Source organism: Lepisosteus platostomus, chromosome 7 (assembly GCF_059453375.1).
Source record: "Lepisosteus platostomus isolate fLepPlt1 chromosome 7, fLepPlt1.hap1, whole genome shotgun sequence".
NCBI lineage: Eukaryota > Metazoa > Chordata > Actinopteri > Semionotiformes > Lepisosteidae > Lepisosteus > Lepisosteus platostomus.
The window spans coordinates 1,954,106-1,973,439 of NC_142617.1; the positions used below are offsets into that span (position 1 = coordinate 1,954,106).

The following is a 19,334-nucleotide window of genomic DNA, read 5'->3' on the forward strand; positions in this document are numbered from 1 at the left end:
CACTGTGCAAAATAGCAATGTCAAACATATAAAATAACTAATCGTTTTGTCAAATTTCGGGAATTCACGCAACATTCGTCCACCCAGACCCGGGGGATAGTTATTTTTCAGAAAATGTTCAGGGTGTCCTGTAGGAGGCGCGCATCTTCGACACATCTGGAGACTAGATTTATGATTTGATGCGGAGTTTCACATTGGTTTTGTGGTCGTTTGCTGTCGCGTTGCAACCTCAGAAATATATTTGTAGTCACTGGCGACATTTATATTTTTATTTATTTCTTGAAGAAATCGTCTCCGGCATGAAGCACCTATTCGTCTTCTTCAGTCTGGCTTTGTACATTACTCTTGATGTAGAAGCAATAAGAACGAGGAAAAGTAAGTAAAATTAACCAGAATAATACAAGAGGAATAATTATTTTGCAGTATTGTTTAGAACTTGAAAGAAAAAACGTTGCGTACGCTTTAAAACTGGAGAACCTCAGGACTGCTAAAGTTATCGCGTTTTTAATGTTAATTTAAAAGTGATATCAGCTAATGATGATCGATTTTAATGATGCATTTCCGTATGAATTTGAAAACATTCTCGTGGTGAAGAATTTGTGAGTTTTGCTAATTATTTTCCTTTTGTTGTTAGTATTACCGAAACGTCTTAGAAGTAGTTTTTTTCCTGTTACTACTTGTGTTTGTTCTTTGAAATCGCAAAGCTCGGGCAATTTTTTTCGCCAGCATTAATATATAATTTGACAAAAAAAACAAGACTTTAACTTTCTTTCTCGTTTTGCAAAGTGCTAAAATATACAATATGCTGCTATTGTACCACGTTGTTAATCAGCTAATTTATAAACAGGTTGAACGGGTAAAATGTACAGTACCTGGTAATAAACTGAATGAAAGTGCTGAAATGAAATAGAACTTTTTGCAAACAAGCTCTTCTGCGTATTCGATAACGACGGCTAACGATGGGGCTGAGGCTGTTGAAAAGAGTATTTTAAAGGAAGGGATTATTCACCTGTCATTTAAAATAAATAGCGTGTTCTGCAGGCAGCTAAAAGGATTCCTTTTCGTATTGTCCTTTCATGTCTATGCGCTATGAGTGGCCTGGAGGGGTTTGACTCAGTCTAGATCAGGTAGGTTCGGTCCTGGGTTTGATCACTTGAGGGAAATTGATAGAGGGTCATGTGTTCGCTCGGCGCGTCTTGTTCATATTCTTCGCTCTTCTGGTGAAACCCCACCACCCAAATCGAACCGTAAAGAAAAGAAAACGTTTCGTTCTTGGCCATTTATAAAGTTTGAAGTTTGATTCTACTCCCATTGGAAATAACGTGGACATACTTCTGCGCCTTGTGTGAAGGGACAGAGAGGGCTGGTACAGTACATCCACACGGGCAACTTGGAGTTCCCGAGGCTCTGGCATGAAGCTTTGTTTACGACGCACTCCCTCGTGTAGGAATGATCCAGAGTGTAAACCGTATTTTAAGGCAATTAAAGCTTCATCTGCCAACCATTTCAGGAATGCGTGGAATCGGCCCCGTCCTCTTTGTTTCAATACGCTAGACTTTCTTCCCCCCCCCCCTGAGCACTTCGTGTTGTTTTTCTTTGCAGTCCCTGGCACGTTTTGCACTTTTAAAGAAAAGAGATACAGTCCAGGAGACAGCTGGCACCCTTATCTGGAGCCTTACGGATTCGTGCTCTGCATGCGATGCACATGCGCCGAGGTACAGTCTTCCTCTTCCCCGCACGTCAGTCTGGAGGGGCACTGAGCGCACCGCCGCAGGTACCTCCTGCCGCTTGAGGCGGAGGGTCAGTTTTCCTATGAAAACGTAAATCCCTTCAGCAGCTGCACGGCGCTGATTCTGGCATTGTTAGCGTTATCCAATTCACGTTAGCCTGTCACATTGAGGGAGAAAAATCGGTTAACTTGAGTAAAGGCAATATCCCTTTTTAAAAATAAAATCTGCATTGGCAAGTTAGTACAACGATTTTCTTTATAGATTACACTGTGAGACAAGAGAAACCAACCTTTTCTGTTTGTTTGTTTTTTTAAGATTGACAATTCTCTCGCGTCGTAAACCTGAGTCTGAAATATACAGTGATTGTTAAAGCAGTCTTTTGAAAAGCTTTTTACTTTTCCCAGGAGGTGGTGCTGTTCTGCTATACAACAAGTAAAACGGGCTGTTAGTTTTCTTGACTTTTTTTAAAGGAAATGCCGTGATTGTCATGTACGCTCTGCGTTGTTTAGTTCGCCAGCGCCCACGGGTGTCCGAGGGTGTGCAGTGGGTGTCTGGGTGTCTCATAAGAGCTCTGTTCCTCAGACAGGCCATGTGAACTGCAACGCCATCAAGTGTCCGGTCCTCAGATGTAAAAATCCGGTGACCGACTCTCAGCAGTGCTGTCCTCGATGTGCAGGTTAGGATAATTTATTGCGTTTGCATTTGCTAAATATTCTGCGGACACACAACGCCGGTCAGAGAGAAGCCAGGGATATTCCCAAACTATTTCCATGACCTCCTTTCGGGAAGGCTTGCAAATAGTGTGGTGGCCTTGTGATGAGCACAAATACTCACAGAGGAATAGTTTATTTCTTAGCCTAGATGGGTTTCCTCACCTAGCCTTGATCCCATGTTGTTCTGTTTTTCTAATTAAAATATTCGGGACTACATACATCTTTGGGGGGCATGGAACAAGCTGCCCACCCTTGTGTTGTTGAAGCCCATACCCTGGTGTCCTTGGAGAGCCAGCTGGATGTGCTCCTGGGATCGGTGAGCTAGCACACAGGCTGGAAGGACAGGATGGTCTCCTCTGGTCCGTAACCTCTTGTATTCTTCTCAACTAAGTATTTCCCCCCCATCCGGCTGCAGACGAGGAGTCAAGGAGCCCAGCGGGACTGAGGACCCTCGGGAAGTCCTGCCAGTACAACGGGATCCTCTACCAGCCTGGGGAGACCTTCTCCAACGACGAGCTCTTTCCCTCTCGGCTGCCCAATCAGTGCGTCACGTGCAGCTGCTCTGTAAGTCGCACCCCGGTCACCCCCTCACCTCTGCACCTTCCTGACTGGGCAGGATGTGATCCGAGCGTGCTCTTGACCCGGCGTGTCTCACGTGCCACAGAATGAGCCATCACAGCCCTACAAGACACCTTCGCTTTCCCTGCCTCCCCCTGCTCTGGCCTAGACTTTGTGTTTTTTTTTTCTGTGTGTGTTTCAGAATGGGAACATCTTCTGCGCCTTGAAGACGTGTTCAAGGGTCTCGTGTGCGTCCCCCGTGTCTGTGCAAGACAGTTGCTGTCCACTCTGCAAAGGTTTTTGACTTAAAATCCATCTTTCACTTGAGTCTTGATGTCATGTCGCTGGGTGCTTTTGTTTGTGATGCTAATTGCAAAGGGCTAATCTCTGCTCTGGGTTCCTGTGTTCTCAGTTCTGAGTTGATTTTATCGACACTGAGCCAAACCTGCTGCTGTCTCCACTATACTGCACCAAAACCCTCTCAAGCCTGCACACTGGCTTTTGGAAATGAGTTTTTGAGCACTTAGGCAAAAAATCAAGACAGCCTCCTTCACAGCTCTAGGGCAACAGTCATTTCAGAGCAGATGAGATATTCTGTGTTTTGTTTTTAATTTTCTCTCTTATTTTTTTAAGATGTGAATATCAACTCTGCTTCCACAGAAGACAGTGGACAGCAGCTAAACCGAGGAGCTGTATGTTTCTATTCCCACCTCTTCTTTGCGATGTACAGACAGTGAGCTGTTTCTGTCAGTGCGCCATGCAGACTCTCCCTGTGGTGTGTCAAAGAGACATCGACAGTTACACTTGGTTTAGGAGAAATGTGCTCAGCCCATAGTTCCCTCAACTCTTGCTCTGCCAATAAATGATTACTCCTCTGCGTACCATACTTGGCACACAGGATGATTTCCAAGGAAGTTTAAAAATGTGACTGCTGCACTTGTCTAATAAGAAGCACAATCTCAATCACAGTCACAATCAAAGCACAATTTTTAAAAAGCCTATAAATAGGTACATCTCCCAAGTACTGGCTATGATCACCTTAGCAGTGCTGCTCAATTGGCTGAGCTCTGCTGGGGAAGGACTGGATTTGAACAATCGGGGTTCTTCCAGCTCAGACACAAACCCTGCCTGCTGGCCTGCAGTGACATCGCTGAGAGAAGGCACACGCCTCCGATCAGCACTAACTCTCCGCCTGGCATGGTGCAGCTCACAGCCTTTCAAAGGATGAGTGGCCCTGCAGGTGGGCGTGTCGGGGGAACGTGCACACACCCCCCTTCTCTCTGGAGCAGGAGAGTCACTGCTGGAGAGTAGGGTCCTGAAACAATCGATTATTCCAAATTGGATGCCCCATAAGTAAAATATGTGAGGTTCAACATGCCAGTTGGCGCAATGTACATAACTTTTTAAACATCTCCTCTCTTTTGCCTTGTCTCTCCCTCGAAATGGAAGAGGCACTCGAAAGACCAGTGTTCTGGAGATCCAGGGGAAAATGTGGCAGGACGAGAGACCCCATCGGCCATAAGGAGCTCATCCAGGGCCCTGAATCTCCCGGCCTTCCGGCACGGAGGAGCTGCAGGCACCACCGTAAAGATCCTCCTGCAGAGGAAACACAAGAGAGGTGGGGGCAGCTTCTGCACAGGCTGGAGCACAGGCAGGGATAGGCAATCGGTCAGAAATCACGCACGAGGTAAAGCAGGGCCGTACCAGCAACCAGACTCAGCCTGGATCGTGAGCCAGGAAATGACTTCAGTTGTAAAGAGGAAACAAAATGCCGTAGTCCATAACAGTACGGTGCACCTCGGGGCTATAACACAACACCTACTGCTTCAGAACTGGAGAAAATCATCATGAATTTTCTTAATTCCTGAGAAGGGTACGGGTTTCTCTTATGAGTGGCACACGCTTTTTTTGGATGGAGAGGTGCGGCGTGACCCAGGTTTTCCCCGCTGTCCCGCCCCCAGCTTGCGTGTACAACGGGAAGACGTACTCTCACGGAGACTTGTGGCACCCGGAGCTGGGGAAGGTCCTGGAGTGCATCCTGTGCACGTGCAAGGACGGCGTCCAGGAGTGTAAGCGCATCACCTGCCCCAGGGAGTATCCCTGCGAGCACCCCGAGAAGACTGAGGGCGAGTGCTGCAAGACATGCCCAGGTAGGATGTGCCAGACCTCAGGAGCAGGAGGTGAGGGGAGGCCTTCTGGGTTTTAGTCTCCAGCTGAGAGGAGGATCTCCCCGGGACGTTTCCTGAGAGAGGCCAGGGTATCAGCTTCAATAACATGGCCGGACAAGTTGTTCCACGCTCCCACATGTTTATTTCAATTAGGAATATCGGTAGCTTCTTCCAGACACCCGCCACCCCTAGTGTAAATAAGTGCCTCCTGTTCTCTATTTATAATGCGCACCCCTGTGGTGTCCACTGGCGTCCCCTGGTTCGTGTCTTGCTCGTTCTGGGGAATCCCTGGACAGTCCGTGCTTTCCCTCATGGACACAGACACAGCGAATGGAGAGCAGCAGGTTTTCTGCAGCTTTTTTTTTTGGTTCTTCATTAATACAGTTCAAGTTAACATATAAGTTAATAGAGTGTATCTCGAATTGCTTTGTTTTAGCAAACAAACAAACAAACAAAAAGATTTTTCCTCTCTCTCACAGCAGAGCAAAAAACGGAACAGAACAGGACACAGTGCTCCCCGGGAAAAGACAGCGCTGAATTTCTGGTTTACAAAGTGGGCTCCGGCACAGACAGTACTGTCCGAAAGATTGCCATTGAAAGACAAGGAGCTGCCGAGCTTGAGGTGCACGTCTGGAAGACAGTAGAAGGCAAGTGGAGATTGCATGAGGAGGCGTGGTGAGGTCAGGTGAGGCTGCAGGCTGTAGATCCAAACATGCTGAGTGGAAATTGCACTGCAAGTGGGACAGAGTGGTTTCTGCGTCCACTGGATGTCTGATTAGGGAAACACACAGGCTGCTTTCTCTGTCATGTCAGATGTGCATGGATGCCAGCTAAGCTACTGGAAAGCCCTTGGCCATGGTGATGAAAGTCACATTCCCATTCTTTCCCACAGCTTGGGAAGGAGATGGCAAAAAGGCCAGGATTTGTGCCGAAGAGCATGTCACACAGGTGTAAAAACACCTTAAGTATGGTACTGGTGTCTTTCATGAGAACTGCCTTTCTGCACTTTGCATTTGTTCAAAACAGAGTAGAGTATCACACGAAGCCCAGAGAAACCAGGGTGAAAGGACATGAAAGCACAGATGCGTGAAACTGGGTGTGAGCAATGGCAAAGCATGAAGCTCGTATTTGTCATGGTAAAGCCCAGGAAAGTCAAGATTAGAGCCATGGAAAAAGTGTGCAACATGTATGTCCTATTATGGTGGTAAGCTTTCACAAGGATAGAAATGTGTGAAAATCATTTTTTAAGAAGATCAAAAAGTATGAGGCGGCCACTAGTCCCCATCTTGCTTATTTAGCAGCTAGTACGTTCCTAATCAATCCAGATCAGTTTCAGCAAGTTGGCTGGGTAGTTTTTTTCAGAAAAGCGAACATGTTGCCTGCTTTCATGATCTTCGTGCTGCAGTCACTGTCTGCTGATATCACTGGCCTTGGTTTAGGATGCACTGAAGAGTCATCAGTGACTTTCCATTCCTCCTTCCAGGATCTCTCCATTTAATGGAAACAGAGGAGCTTCAGAGGGAAGAACTGATGGAGGATCCAGAGAATTATGTCTTTTTGACCAGGCTTGATGAGGGTAGGCGTGTGTTTTAACTCCAGTTAGGCAGTCCGTTCTCATGTTGTGAAAGCTTTGGCAGATGCAGCACCTGACCTGTCTCCCCCAGTAAATGGCCTCCCTCTGAGCACTGCATGGGCTCTGTGAGCCAGGGCTCTGTGAGCAAGGCCAGGTCTGAATCACGTCTCTAGCCAGCAGTCCCAGCTCTCTCTGGGTTCCCCCCTCATGGCAGTGCCCAGGTGAGCTACTGGGTACCACCGGAATTAGGTGGCCAGGTCTCTCTTGTCCAATGAAATACAGCAACCTTTGTGATTCCCAGGTGCCTGCAGGCTTTCTGTAGCATCGGTAATACATTTCCTCCATTGTAAGTTAAATCCTCTTGCCAGTTAGTTCAGTGAGGTACTGTACATGCTGCTTCTCCACTCTGCGCTAAACTCTCCTGTCAGTCGCATCAGTGAGTACGCGCTGCTCAGAAGTGAAAATGGAAAGTATCTCTTCCAGATGCCGCTGATGGAAAGATGGCTAGTTTTTATGAGACAAGCTGAAAGCAAATTATCATTATCTTTTCAGCTTGGTTCCTATGAGATTTGGAAATGAAAGCGTTCGGTGAAACCGAAATCAAGCGATGAGCACTGGCCATAGTCCAGTTTTGAATCCTCTAGTGCTATAAAGACTTGGTAACAGAAACAGACAGATGATGAAGGATAAATTGAGACCGTCACTGACAGGCTCATCGGCACAGAAGAGAGCTGTGACCGATTCCTGACTGGCCGGTCCTCAAAACCCACAGGAAGGTTCTGGTTTTCATCTCATTTCTGCTCTTGGCTTCTTACCTCAAGTAATTGCCTGATCTATGGGCTGTATGTGATGTTTCCCCATCACAGTCTGTAGCAACTAAGAAGCGAAAAGAGATCTAGAAAACCAAAAGGACCCTAAACAAGACTAGACAGGGCTAAGACTGATGTAAAAAAAACTTTGAGAGGGCCAAGATCTGGTAAGGATTCTTACAGTAATTAACTAAATGAAGATGTAAAATAGAGGACCCTGAACACTGCAGCGTACAGGAAAGGGTTACTCACCAACAAGGAGAAGTTTTATAGTTGCTGAGCCAGTGGGCAGTGGAGTGAAGCAGCTATGTGGCACAGGCCTGTTAAGCAGGGAGAGATTCTTTAGAAATTCTAGAAAAACAAACAGAAGACATGACTCATCTACGGGTCTGGTAAAAACATAAACACCTGTGGCAGAACAAAAGCATAATGCTGACAAAGGGAATTTAATTTCGTAAGAAATTCTGATTGTCTGGTTCCAAATAACCAGTGCCAGGGCACTGCCCCAGAGCACAGCAGACTGGTTTACCAAGAGATCGATGATTTGTCCGTGGCAGACCTCTTTGGCTACTCTCTTTTTTTAAAGCTGATGCGTCTGGGTCGTCTGAATATGCTTGATCATCCCCATATTGTTGTGGAAGTGTTCGGGTTTGCCTGACGTTTCTTGCATGACATCGGTGAGGTGCTCGAATGATTATTTCCCCCCACTGTTCATTCAGAGACCTGGAAGAAGTTCAAGGAGCAGGAAGCCCACAGAAAGGAAAACCCAGAGACCAGAACCTGTGATGATGGCATGAGGGAGGTTCTTCAGTTTTTATACCCAGAACAATTAGACAGCCTGTGTGCATCGTCACTTTCCTAAAGGCACATCTCTGACACCAGGCGGACTTGCTCTTCTGCTCGCATAGTCAACTTAAAAACGTCTGTTTGGAGAGGACCCTGCTGCTCCTTCACGCAGTTCTCCGCAGAAATCGCAGGAGACGCGGCAGCATCTGTAAGCCCCTCCTCTAGCTGTAACCAATTAAAAAGGGCGCCATTTCTACAGATGTTTTCTTGTTATTTTTTAATTTGCTGCTTTTATGTCAAGAGGGACCTGCCTGAAGAGTTGGAACCCCTGGCACTCCTTTCGAGGTGTACTCTGCTCTCTAGCCAGCCCCCAGCCTCTGCCTTGCGGCCAGGTGTGGACTTTACAGATTCCAGCTCCTGTTCAGAGAGGAACAGATTCTGCTTCAGAAATAAATCAAAATAAAGTGGCATTTCCTTGCTTTTGATTTCTGTCCTTAAAGAATTTCTTTTTTTTTCATATGCATTTTGAAGTCTCGTGTAACTTAGCACCTAGATCAATCAGTAAAATAAAACTGAGACAGCTAGCTGGGGTGTTCAATTTTGAACCCATTAAAATGGTGGGCCTTAATTTTTACACCCATATGTATATATATTTTTAAATAGTTCAATTTGCCCTGGCGAGCCACATCTGTTTTGAAACAGTATCTGAAAGAACACGTGTTACAGTTCCCCACAGTGTAACACGTGAAAGATATAAAGATATTAATAATGTTATTATAGTCCATTCTCTCTTCTCTCATATCGTTTCTTAAGCATTGAGATATGAATCAGTGCACGCTTGCAGTATACACCACGGAAGGAGAATAGTCTTTAATGTAAATATATAGTAACACATTGTAAAATGAAGGAGCCTGTTAACATGATTTTCGTTTGTACAATATTGTGTGTACGTTTGCACTATTAATCGGATTTTGATATTAAATGTGTTTTAAAGCAGAGACCCTTTTACACTTTTTTATTCACAATATTGAAATGAAGTTGCAAGAATATAAGCAATTTCTTTTCATCATTTTATTAAACTTGTAACTCCTACCATTCATATGCTGTTTCTGCATGGATTATAGTCAGAAGTGGCTGGAGTCCTTCATGAACCAGTGGCTAATTGGGGTCCCCACCTGTTTCAGGTTGGTGGGACAGGTTAGCTCCCCAGCAGCTCTGGTGCCTGTTTGTACAGCTGAGCAAACTGCAGGAGTGGCACTTTCTGCATGGGGTCTGAACCCTCAACCACATGGTAACGACTCCAGAGTCCCAATTACTTCTCCACGCTGCCCCCAGTCCTGGATTCTGAACAAGTAGAGCTCTTGTCCCCGCCAGCATTTGATCATGGAAACTCACAGGCCCTTCTGATTTCAGAGCCACATGGCACCATTCCGCTAGACAGCGGAGAATTACACTATGCCAAAAGGCCAGGCCTCCCTCCATTGGATAATTCAGCATGATCCAGGTTCCAAGGGGGTGATGTCACCTGTACCAGGCTTGGTGTTGAAAGAGCAAATGAGAATGATAGCCATAAATGATAAATCATGAGAACAGAGTGAACTGTTTTTCTAATGCATTTGATGGCGAGATTAGAAGAAGAGAAAGCACACAGGGGTAAATGCAGCTTCCTGCTATAAATACGCAGGTTTTCATTGTCAGGGTGAGTGAACTCCAGAGAGGAGAGCCAGACCACAGAAGTCAAAACTGTACTCTCAGAGGGTAACACAATACCTAGATGAAAGCGCTCTTAGAAACACAGCACTTGTTTTCACGAAAATTTGAGGGCTGCCGCTGTTGCAACCAAGGTTGTTTGTTTGCTAAAGTTTCTCACCATCGGTGCCAATAATTTGTATTTGAGTGTTGACGTAATACAGCACTTTGTTATTTCAACTTGATGGGCTTTACAAAAGGGCACTGTTAATTTTATATAAATGTAGGTCAGGAGTTGGACTCAGTTCAGAGTTTGCCAAGTCTCAGATCCGAAGAGTCCTGTGAAGCTGAAAGACATTTGAAAAAGCCTAAAACGCTTTAAAAAGGCAAACTAAACACTCCTGTAACACTGGAAAACTTCACCTTCTGCTTTCTGAATTTTAGATGCAATAACTGAGGTTATTACAAACAATGGATCTCGTTTGTCTGCTGTGTCGACAGCTTGTCTTTGTTTTAAGGAGTCCGACTTCTGAACACTGCAGAAAAGTACCATCTCTGAAGGTACTGCTGGGAAGGTACTGCTGGCCACATGTCCAGTTTACTCAGAGGAACTGCAAGTCGTCCCTCCTGCATCAAACAGAACAAACAGACCAGATAAGGATCATATTAATATCATCTGAGCTGTAGATATGTTTTACCCTTGTCAAAAGCGGAATTTTCATTGTGAGTTTTTTCCACTGAGCTCGACTTTGAGGTCATGTCTGCTCAGCTATGTGAGGAGATGAAAGCCCAAGATGAAGGATTGCATTCTACCCATTCGCAGGTGGGATTTCGGGGTGCGTGTAAAACTTTAGTTACTCCAGTTCAGAGTATCAGTGGCATTTGAATTTGAAAAGGTTTGTTTATACGTCCAAAAAGGAAGCCTATATCTTTTAAAAAAATTTGTTAAATCAAATATAAAAGCAACAGTTATGCTAAACAAAGTAAGGGTGCTATCTGAAAAAGACTAGTCAGAATGTATCTGAGGGTCCCAACTGTATTCCAACAGTCCGGCCTCCCAGTAGCAGAGCTGGTCCATTTGTCAGTGATGTTCCTCTTTATGCTTACTTTTCCTCCTGCTTGGCATGAGCGCTGCCCACCACTTAAACTATGGCAAAGAAAGTCTTGAAAGTCACCTGCGCTCTGTTGGGTAGACAATGTGGAGTGAGGTCAACGCCAGAGTCTTGACTATTATCTGTTCCCCCTAAACCAGCCTGGTTTCCTGCCCCCCCCCCCGCCCCGACCTCGGGCAACAATGAGTTATTGTGTTGACCTCACACACAGCGCCAAACAAGAGTCCACATGTCTCACTGCAGCCCTGACAAAACATTTTCAGACACAAGCGGGCACTATTGGTCACACAATGGAGCTGCAAATTATTTCCGTTGGCCTTTGGGTTGTCATCTCTGGCACTTTGTTCTGTCTGAGCGGCACTAATCGGGGAGGAAAGTGACTGAGTCCAGATTTCTCGCAGTTGCTCTGCAGCCAAGAACACCAAATGGAGGAGAAGCTGGGATTCGTGTGTATATGAGTGACTGGCTAGATAGTATTCCAGTGACTGGTTTCGTGTTTCTGTGGGGATTCACAAAAGTGATCCTAGGTTGGGGAGGTAAGATTGCATTTCCCAAAGCTGCCGAATGGTGCAGGCGGTGAGCACTCACTTCACTTTGATCAACACATTGTGAGTTCAAGCCTCAGTCGTGTCTCTGGTTCCTCAGAGTGGCAGCACACCAGTGGGAAGAGTCGGGCCACTCTGGATCCACACAAAACAGCCGTAACTTGTGCTTGCAGCTCTCCATGCAAAGCGCTTGTGCCTTTCTGTGCACCTGCAGCAGACTTCAGGTGAGATCGCTAAGGGACATGTCTGTCTCCCAGCCAACCAACCTCCTGTATGTAGCCGCCGTGCTCATGGCCTAAATGGCTTCATGGGTGGTTTGGTGGGTATGATTCCAAATGGTGGGTATGTCCTGAAAAAGAATTGGTGAATTTGAATCTGTTTTCTGAAAAAAAAAAAAAAGAGTACCTTCGACCACAGAAGGCTGCTTCTGCAAGGCTCGCTCTTGGCTCGGAGCACCAGCAGCTGGGTGCAGTCAGTGGTTATAAATCACATCTGATCTTGGATCTCTGCTCTATATTTTGAAGGGGAACAAAAACGATGCCTTTGGTGTTCCAGCGGCAAGGGTGGGCTGTGAGAGGGTGTGCTCAGCAGCCTGTGGTGGAGATGCAGCTCTGACGATGCGGCACGGAGATCTCACCATATCCAAAGTCTTCCCTCTGCATCTTGAATTAAATAAAACAAAAGAAACATCTGCTGCTTATTCCAATAGGAGGATCACGTTGTTGTGAACCTTGGAAGGCTGTTACACTGTAGGAAACAATTTTGGTTTCTGTAATTGAGACACTGATTGAAGCTGATTAAAAATAGTTTGTTTTAATTTTATGTAAAGATACTCTCGCTTTTTAAACAGAAATTGTTGGAATCTATGGCCTGTTAAAACCACATTGTGTGTTTGAAAGTTGTCATATCCATAGTAATTTCTGCTGAATAACAGGAGCAGAAAGACCTGGTTAAACCAGGACAGGCCTCTGACTTATTACACCATTTGGTGCCTCACAGATTCAGAGCATTGGAGGAAGTCAAGCATTGAAAATTGAGCAGGCAGCCTTTTGAATCAAAGAGTTCCCAATTGTTTTAAGGTAATTAAGTCTGAAAGTTGTGTTTGCTTTCATAGTTGATTAAGGTGTTCAAATAACCCCTGAGTATCAAAATACTTCCCAACTCCATCTCGGAAGCTTTGTTTTTACAGCCCTCTTAATAAATTTGGCCCTGATCATTTCAGCTCATGAGCAGTGCTGTGCCAAAGTACATGTATAATACTGGGTTTCTCATGATTAACAACTCCACTTTTTTCCTGATCCCTGCTGTTTTAAGTTCAGAAGTAAAAACCTGAACCAGTAACAGGGAGAATCAATAGATAGCACTGTGTTATTGTTCCTTTCCCATATACAGCAGTATGTGCACCTTTTTCAGTAACATAAATACCTCTCACAATTACAAGGATGAATAGTTTTATTCTAACCGCTAAGAATCTGTCAGGTAGTCTGCTTTCTCGAGTTTTTCTTCTGAAGCCGAAAGACAGAACTAGTCTATAGGCCTACACATCCTGTGTGGCTACAATCATTGTTGTGAGGAACTCCTGGACTCTCTGTACTGGGTGTGGGAGTCTTCAGCTGCAATCGTGACTCGCCAGGTACACTGCAGATCGTTATCATAAAGGAGAAATAAAGATGTGTCGTCAATACAGTAGGGGACACTACATTCACCAGGCAAGACCAGATGACAAATAACGCAGCACAGGGCTGAGCTGATTGCAGCCAGCTTAGAAAATGTTCTGATATCATGTGTGTTCCTGAATTTCATTAGCAAAGATGACTTGGGGTTTATACTTCTGCTCTTTGGAGAGCCCCCAGGTTGTGAATGCTCACTGCTGTTCATGAGAACAAGTGCGCTGATTGGACCCAGATCCTAACCTGCCACTTGTCTGCAGGGGGTGGATTAGTCCCTGCTACCACGTCTCTCTGAAATCACCTGTATCCTTCTGCTGAGCATGAGGAGCCCCAGTGAACAGGCTCTTAATGCCCACAGTCAAAGTCAGCTGGAACCCCATCTGACCCATCAGAATGACCTAAACTCTTGCCTTGGACTGCAGCAGATTTGGGCCCCTGTGTGCTCTGACTGCTGGATTTAAATACTTTGATGTGGGGCAGGTGATCTCTGTTTCTCTGTGACGAAAGATAAAACAAGGTCGCACATCGTGTCTCTTTGTCACGATTTAAGAGGTTCCCTGTCAGAAAATAATGGTTTGAGAGATATACACCAGTGATGGAAAACAACGATGAAATGTACCGTATGAATAGAGCAAGCTTCATGACACAATTCTCGCCGCAGAAAAACAGCTCTCTCTTGCATATTTTTTATTGGATAGAAGTTGGTGCTACAGCCAAATATGATTATATTTTCAAGATCTAACAGTGTGTGTAAAAATCTGCTTTCAATTAATATGTGATGATTTAGTCTGAAGCAGTATATCATAAAGAGGGTGAAAAGGATTATAAAAATAAATTACAACTGAATGTTTAAATTATTAGCCTTTGATGGTGTTTGTTGCAGTTAATCCACAAGGCAAAAATGCTAAACAAAAATACAAATACTGGATGGGTTTGTAAGTTTACAATAGCCTTTCTACTGGCTTTTCAAAGAAACAGTGTAATTAATCAGGAGGTTGTTTAGGGACAAATAATATCATTATTCTTTTTTTTTTCGTTTTCTAACATTGCTTCTCATGAAAACATTTGAGTAGCTCTTCAGGAATTTCTTGATCTTTGTTAGAACAGAAAACAAAAAAAAAACCTCAATATCCTTATGGAGTGAAAAGTAAACAAATATAATCATTAAGAGACCACTGGTGCTGAGCAGACATTTACATTAAAAATATACATCGCTGAAATATTTGTGTCATTTAAGAAAAACACAAAACCACTGTAATTATACTTGAGATCATTCTATTGTTTACAGAAGTCTATATAACTTTCTTGTGTTGATGTTCTCCAAGGATTTTAATTCATTCTAACACATCTGCTTATACAAATGGGTAGGAATATTCAATCCATTGTTCCCACTAATTTTTGTTTGTCTAAAGCAGTGTTTTCAGCAATGTGTGTCTGCGTTAGTTGACTGCAGAGTACAGAGAACATCAAAAAGAAGATCGTGATATTCCCTCCTGAACTTGACATTCTATAGGGATAAGTCAGTCATTCATAACGTAGAGATGGTTTTTAAATGGTGCAGTGTCATAAAACATATTTTCAATACCTAATATTTAAACATTCATGTAAAATGGCAATAAAGGAAGTCGTTTTATTTTCTTATTGTTCAAATCTGTAACAAAGCCCACATGTCTAAGTGGGGTTTTTCCCAGCAATGATGACATTTACCACAATTTTGTTTTGGGTAAGAGCTTCCAGGAACTGAAATATTTCAAGATCGCAAAGGACAGGTCACGGGAGTAAAAACTTTCACGCTATTTGGTTAAACTGCTCCACAAAGGGACACTTTTATTTCTTCCCGACAGTTCTGTATCTAATGCTGCTGAGAAGGAAAAAAAGTGTCCACACCGCAATCATTACGGTAAAGAAATGAAAAATCTTTAGGACTACTGCATTATGACAAGGCAAACACCTTGAAAAACCGAGATCCCGTTTATTGGACATCTCAGGAGTTCACATTAAAAGGATTTAGAGCTCTTCAAAATAATTGTTAAGCTCCAGACCAGTTTAAATTTAATAACATGGATTCATCTGATATATTCTTCTAAATGCCTATTGATTTATTCCACCTGGGCTGAGAAAGACATTCCACATCTGCTCAGCTGTTCAAGTAGGGTCTAATTAAAAGTGGGCGCTTGACAGAGCGGAGAGAGATGGAAGTAAACGCAAAATGGAAAAGAAAGCAAGTCTGGAATGAGACTTCTGGAGCGGTGATGTATTTTCAAAAAGAACAGACATGTTGATATATTCTGGGCGATAGGGTTACCTCTTAATTTCTATTTTTCCTGGAAATCCAATATATTTTGTTGAAGATTTGCCTGTCCATTGCAGTGCTACTTTAAGATGCAGAAGCGATGAAATTTAACAGATCACAGTAGCAGTTGCATAATAAAACCTGCTGAGGGTTTTGTTCCATGTTTTTCTAAAGGTTATACACAGAAATTATAGATTTGATATGGATTTGTGCGTCACTACCCAAACACTAGTACATTTTTACTTCTCTTGGTTTACTCTATTGTTTAATTAAAGGGGAGCTACAGTCCCAGTTTCTCAGACTGGTTATTAGATCTCTGAATCAAAATAAACTCATTGATTGTATAGATAAAAGTTGACAAATTTCAAATTAACCACAAAATCATGACCTTTGTGACAGTACTGTAAGTCGCCATGTCGTCGCAAACCCCTGGTCTCACCACAGGCGACAGCAAGAGCTCCCAAGAAGTGTGAAGAAATGCTGCCCTTCCTGCTCGCTAGTCACCGTGATGACTAATGTAATGCGATGTTGTGCAGTAGATATTTTCAGAAAGTTAACAATGTGATTTGCATGCAGATGAAGTTGGGAAGTTTTGAAGTTTTGAAGTCTTCGCAGTTGAGAGCAATATTTCTGTTGGATTAAAAGAGACGTATTCGCAAGCCGGCTTGTTTACAACGTAACAGGGCCGCTTCAACACACCAGAGGTTTTGTTGCCTCGTTCTGATTCACAGAATATGACACTGAACATACCTGGAAATGTTGTCTACTTTGTGATGTAAACTGGACTTTACAAGTTACTGTGTACATCTGACTTTTATTGTGGTTTGAAATGCACTCGTCAGTGCTGATCCTTTCTAACCCTGAAATAAAAAAAAATAACATCTACTTCTAACATTCCTTAAATGCTTCCATCAAAGACAAATCCTTTTCAATCTTTCAATACTTCTAAAATGCCAAATAAAGAGCCGATTCCCTTCAGGATGCTTTTAAAGCCTTAAGCTTATATTACAAGTGTATTCCTGTGGCCAGCTCCCAGAAGGAAATAGTTAGGAGACAGGAGACAATGTAGGGTCCACGCACTATGCCACCTCTCTCATTGCGGTATGGACATCTGAGAGATCTGTTCCAGAAATGAACAGAAATGTCACTCTGGCCTCACAGCCTCTTGCACTTTCTTGAATAGTATCAAGGAATGTTGCTGCCCTTTCAGCAGTAAAGTGACCCGGGCCGTTCGTATCTTGTAAGCTTCAGAAAACACATTAGTCCCTTGCACCGGAGGCTGGAAACAAACAAAATGAAACGGATTCAGCTGAGGCCAATTCACATCGGGTTAATAAAGAGACCTTTTATCAGTGTATAAAACATTTGACAGTTTATTGCTATACTGCAGCAGTCTTTGTTTTATGATTTGAAGTACTGTGAGATCCCCTTGTGAAGAGCACTATATAAAACTTCAATTAATTGTGAATTACAGGTATCATTATAAGTAAACAGAAACAACAGCACCATAATTAATACAGGCTGTGCATTAATGACACAAAACATATTTTGGATACTGGAATCCAGGAACCTAAGCATTCAGTTTTCCATTTCAGTCTATCCTATAGCTGGCACAAAGGACGACAGGAAATTAGAAACAGCGTCATGGAGCATAGATGGAATCTAAAGACTTGTGTTGCACATGTAGGAAAGCAGAGCGAGCACTGAGACTTAGAATAATAAACTGAGGGATCTGCACAGACAGACAGTGCCTAATGTCCCAAAGTAGAGAGCTTGTCTGATGTCCAGTTGGGAAGTTGGCTTGGCTGGGCTGCAGTGAGACAGGAACCACTCACACTTGGGCTTCCTGGCTCCCACTTGCTAATAATTATATGAAAACATAACAATTATATGAAAATATTACTTAAAAATTAATCAACTACAACTGAAAATTCCTGGGGTCCGTTAATGTACTCCTGATTGCTTTCCTCTTAAAGACAGTGTAGAGTAATTACAGAGAGTAATAGCATGCATATTCAGTTAGAGGTCTCAGTGAAATACTACCTAATTACCAGAGTGCTTAAAATAATCACAGAAAGCTATTGTTTTTTTTAGAGTCTATCATTTACCATACACAGTAGCATATACATTCAGCTGAAAGGCATATTAGATGCTTACTACAAGAGGCAAAAAATGTCCAGGGCAGTTCAGGTGTCCCCTGTTCTTGAACAAAATTCCAACACTTTCTTAAAACATTCTTTGGAAAAATGAGAATCCTGTAATCTGACATCTCCGTGAAGCAAAGGAGTTTTCAAGGCTGCATTAATTCTCTCAGTCAGTTATTGTCGGCTCTAGATTTAGCAGTAGGATAAATGAGCTGCTACAGCAGAGCTCTGCACGAGAGCCAGACTGCTCATATCTCAGCAGAGTGGTGATGAGTCCAGGAAAGAGGTGGTTTCTCTCTCACCTCGATCACAACGGCTGCAAAGTTGCGGAGTGTCAGAATCTAAAAAGGGGGTTCAAGGAGGTGTTTAGGCTATGATTTCTCTGCCCGTGTCGGGGATTCCTGCACAGTTCCAATCACATACACAGATGAGCTCCGCACACCAAGCCTTCCCTTGACACAACCACACGGCAGGGCGACGGACAAGAGAAGCTCACGCACACACAAGACACGCACAGATGCCAGTCCAGATGCTCCCAGAGCCTGGTGCAGCCCCCCCGCAAGCCCTCACCTTTGAAGCAGAAGCTGGAAACCATTTATCTGAGCCTCTGCTCCCGGTGCCAAGTCATAAAGATAGAAACACGTCTTTGAACTGCGCAGATTACTTTTCCATTGTCCTTTTCCACCGCGGTGAGATATACTCTGTCTTCCTTCGGAGACTCCATGGCGCCCAATATGGGGAAACACCCATTTGTCAAGCTCAGCGCCCCTGATCAGAGGGGTTTGTCCCTGGGGGGGACGAACCTCTCTCCCGGTCAGCAGGCAGCGATGATGGTCAGTGCAACTGGCTCTTGTCACCTGTGTCATAAAGGATCGAGAACAAAACCACACTGTCAATAAAATATTACATCAAGCGTACTTTAGGCAATGAGTCCTTAGTAATAAGGTGGTAATACCTGTTGAACTTTGGCTTTAAACCTTAAAAGGACAACAAAAGAGGGTGAATCTTCTGGAATTTCCACCTTCCACATATCTTTTTTGCTCCTTTTAATTCATACAGGTCATGATATATGGTTTCCAAATGGACATTCAAACTTGATTTTCTAATTGTTTTATATGTAATAATATATAATAAACAGCTGAACACTAATAAAGAGCTTATATCTAGGAGAGAACTAGTGATAATCTTCTGCATTGAAAGAACAGATCCCTATTCTGGCAACAGTCAACTAATTAAATCTGAAACACTCAAATGACGCTCTAGCCTAAGACAATAAACAGCAACAAAACTTTCTAACTTCAAAAGGCATCTTTGTTTTTTTCTTTAAATGCTGACTGCATTGAAATGTACGAGAGACCTCTCAACTGCTTACTCCATGGTACAGGCTGGTTTTACACATGTCAAATCGTGTAAAATCATGAACAGCCAGAAAAGCACATTTTAAATTAGCAAAGCCCATTTATGTTAATACGGTCTTAACCGTAATGTTATTTTAGCCTTACAAATGCCTAATCTTACATTGGCAACCTGACAGTTCCAGGGAG

At 43.6% G+C, this 19,334-nt stretch overlaps 1 protein-coding gene and 1 long non-coding RNA gene across 7 annotated transcripts; one reads left to right on the plus strand and one right to left on the minus strand.

The window, feature by feature from the left end:
• Window positions 1-179: 179 nt before the first annotated feature.
• Window positions 180-9,335, plus strand: chrdl2 (chordin-like 2). 6 transcript variants are annotated; one of them, XM_088638472.1, is made up of 11 exons: window positions 180-375; window positions 1,603-1,715; window positions 2,313-2,406; window positions 2,835-3,007; window positions 3,204-3,297; window positions 3,635-3,693; window positions 4,451-4,619; window positions 4,963-5,151; window positions 5,649-5,816; window positions 6,653-6,745; window positions 8,271-9,335. In XM_088638472.1, exons 1-11 carry the CDS (start codon window positions 180-182, stop codon window positions 8,411-8,413), a joined length of 1,491 nt encoding a protein of 496 aa, XP_088494598.1. In that variant the 3' UTR covers window positions 8,414-9,335. The 6 variants fall into 6 exon arrangements, with proteins under 6 accessions (XP_088494598.1, XP_088494599.1, XP_088494600.1 ...); XM_088638473.1 differs by having other exon boundaries at window positions 5,652-5,816; XM_088638474.1 differs by having other exon boundaries at window positions 2,859-3,007.
• A 7,105-nt stretch (window positions 9,336-16,440) lies between these two features.
• Window positions 16,441-18,799, minus strand: LOC148657777 (uncharacterized). Its single transcript, XR_015939985.1, has 2 exons — window positions 17,804-18,799; window positions 16,441-16,925 (listed from the first exon to the last, which is right to left on the minus strand). It is a non-coding gene; the product is annotated as an uncharacterized LOC148657777 (long non-coding RNA).
• Window positions 18,800-19,334: the final 535 nt, after the last annotated feature.

Coding starts and splice junctions, on each gene's coding strand:
- chrdl2 (XM_088638472.1), top strand. CDS start 180: ATGCGGAGTTTCACATTGGTTTTGTGGTCGTTTGCTGTCGCGTTGCAA. Junction 5,817..6,652: donor CGTCTGGAAGACAGTAGAAG/GCAAGTGGAGAT, acceptor TCCTCCTTCCAG/GATCTCTCCATTTAATGGAA. Junction 6,746..8,270: donor TTTGACCAGGCTTGATGAGG/GTAGGCGTGTGT, acceptor CTGTTCATTCAG/AGACCTGGAAGAAGTTCAAG.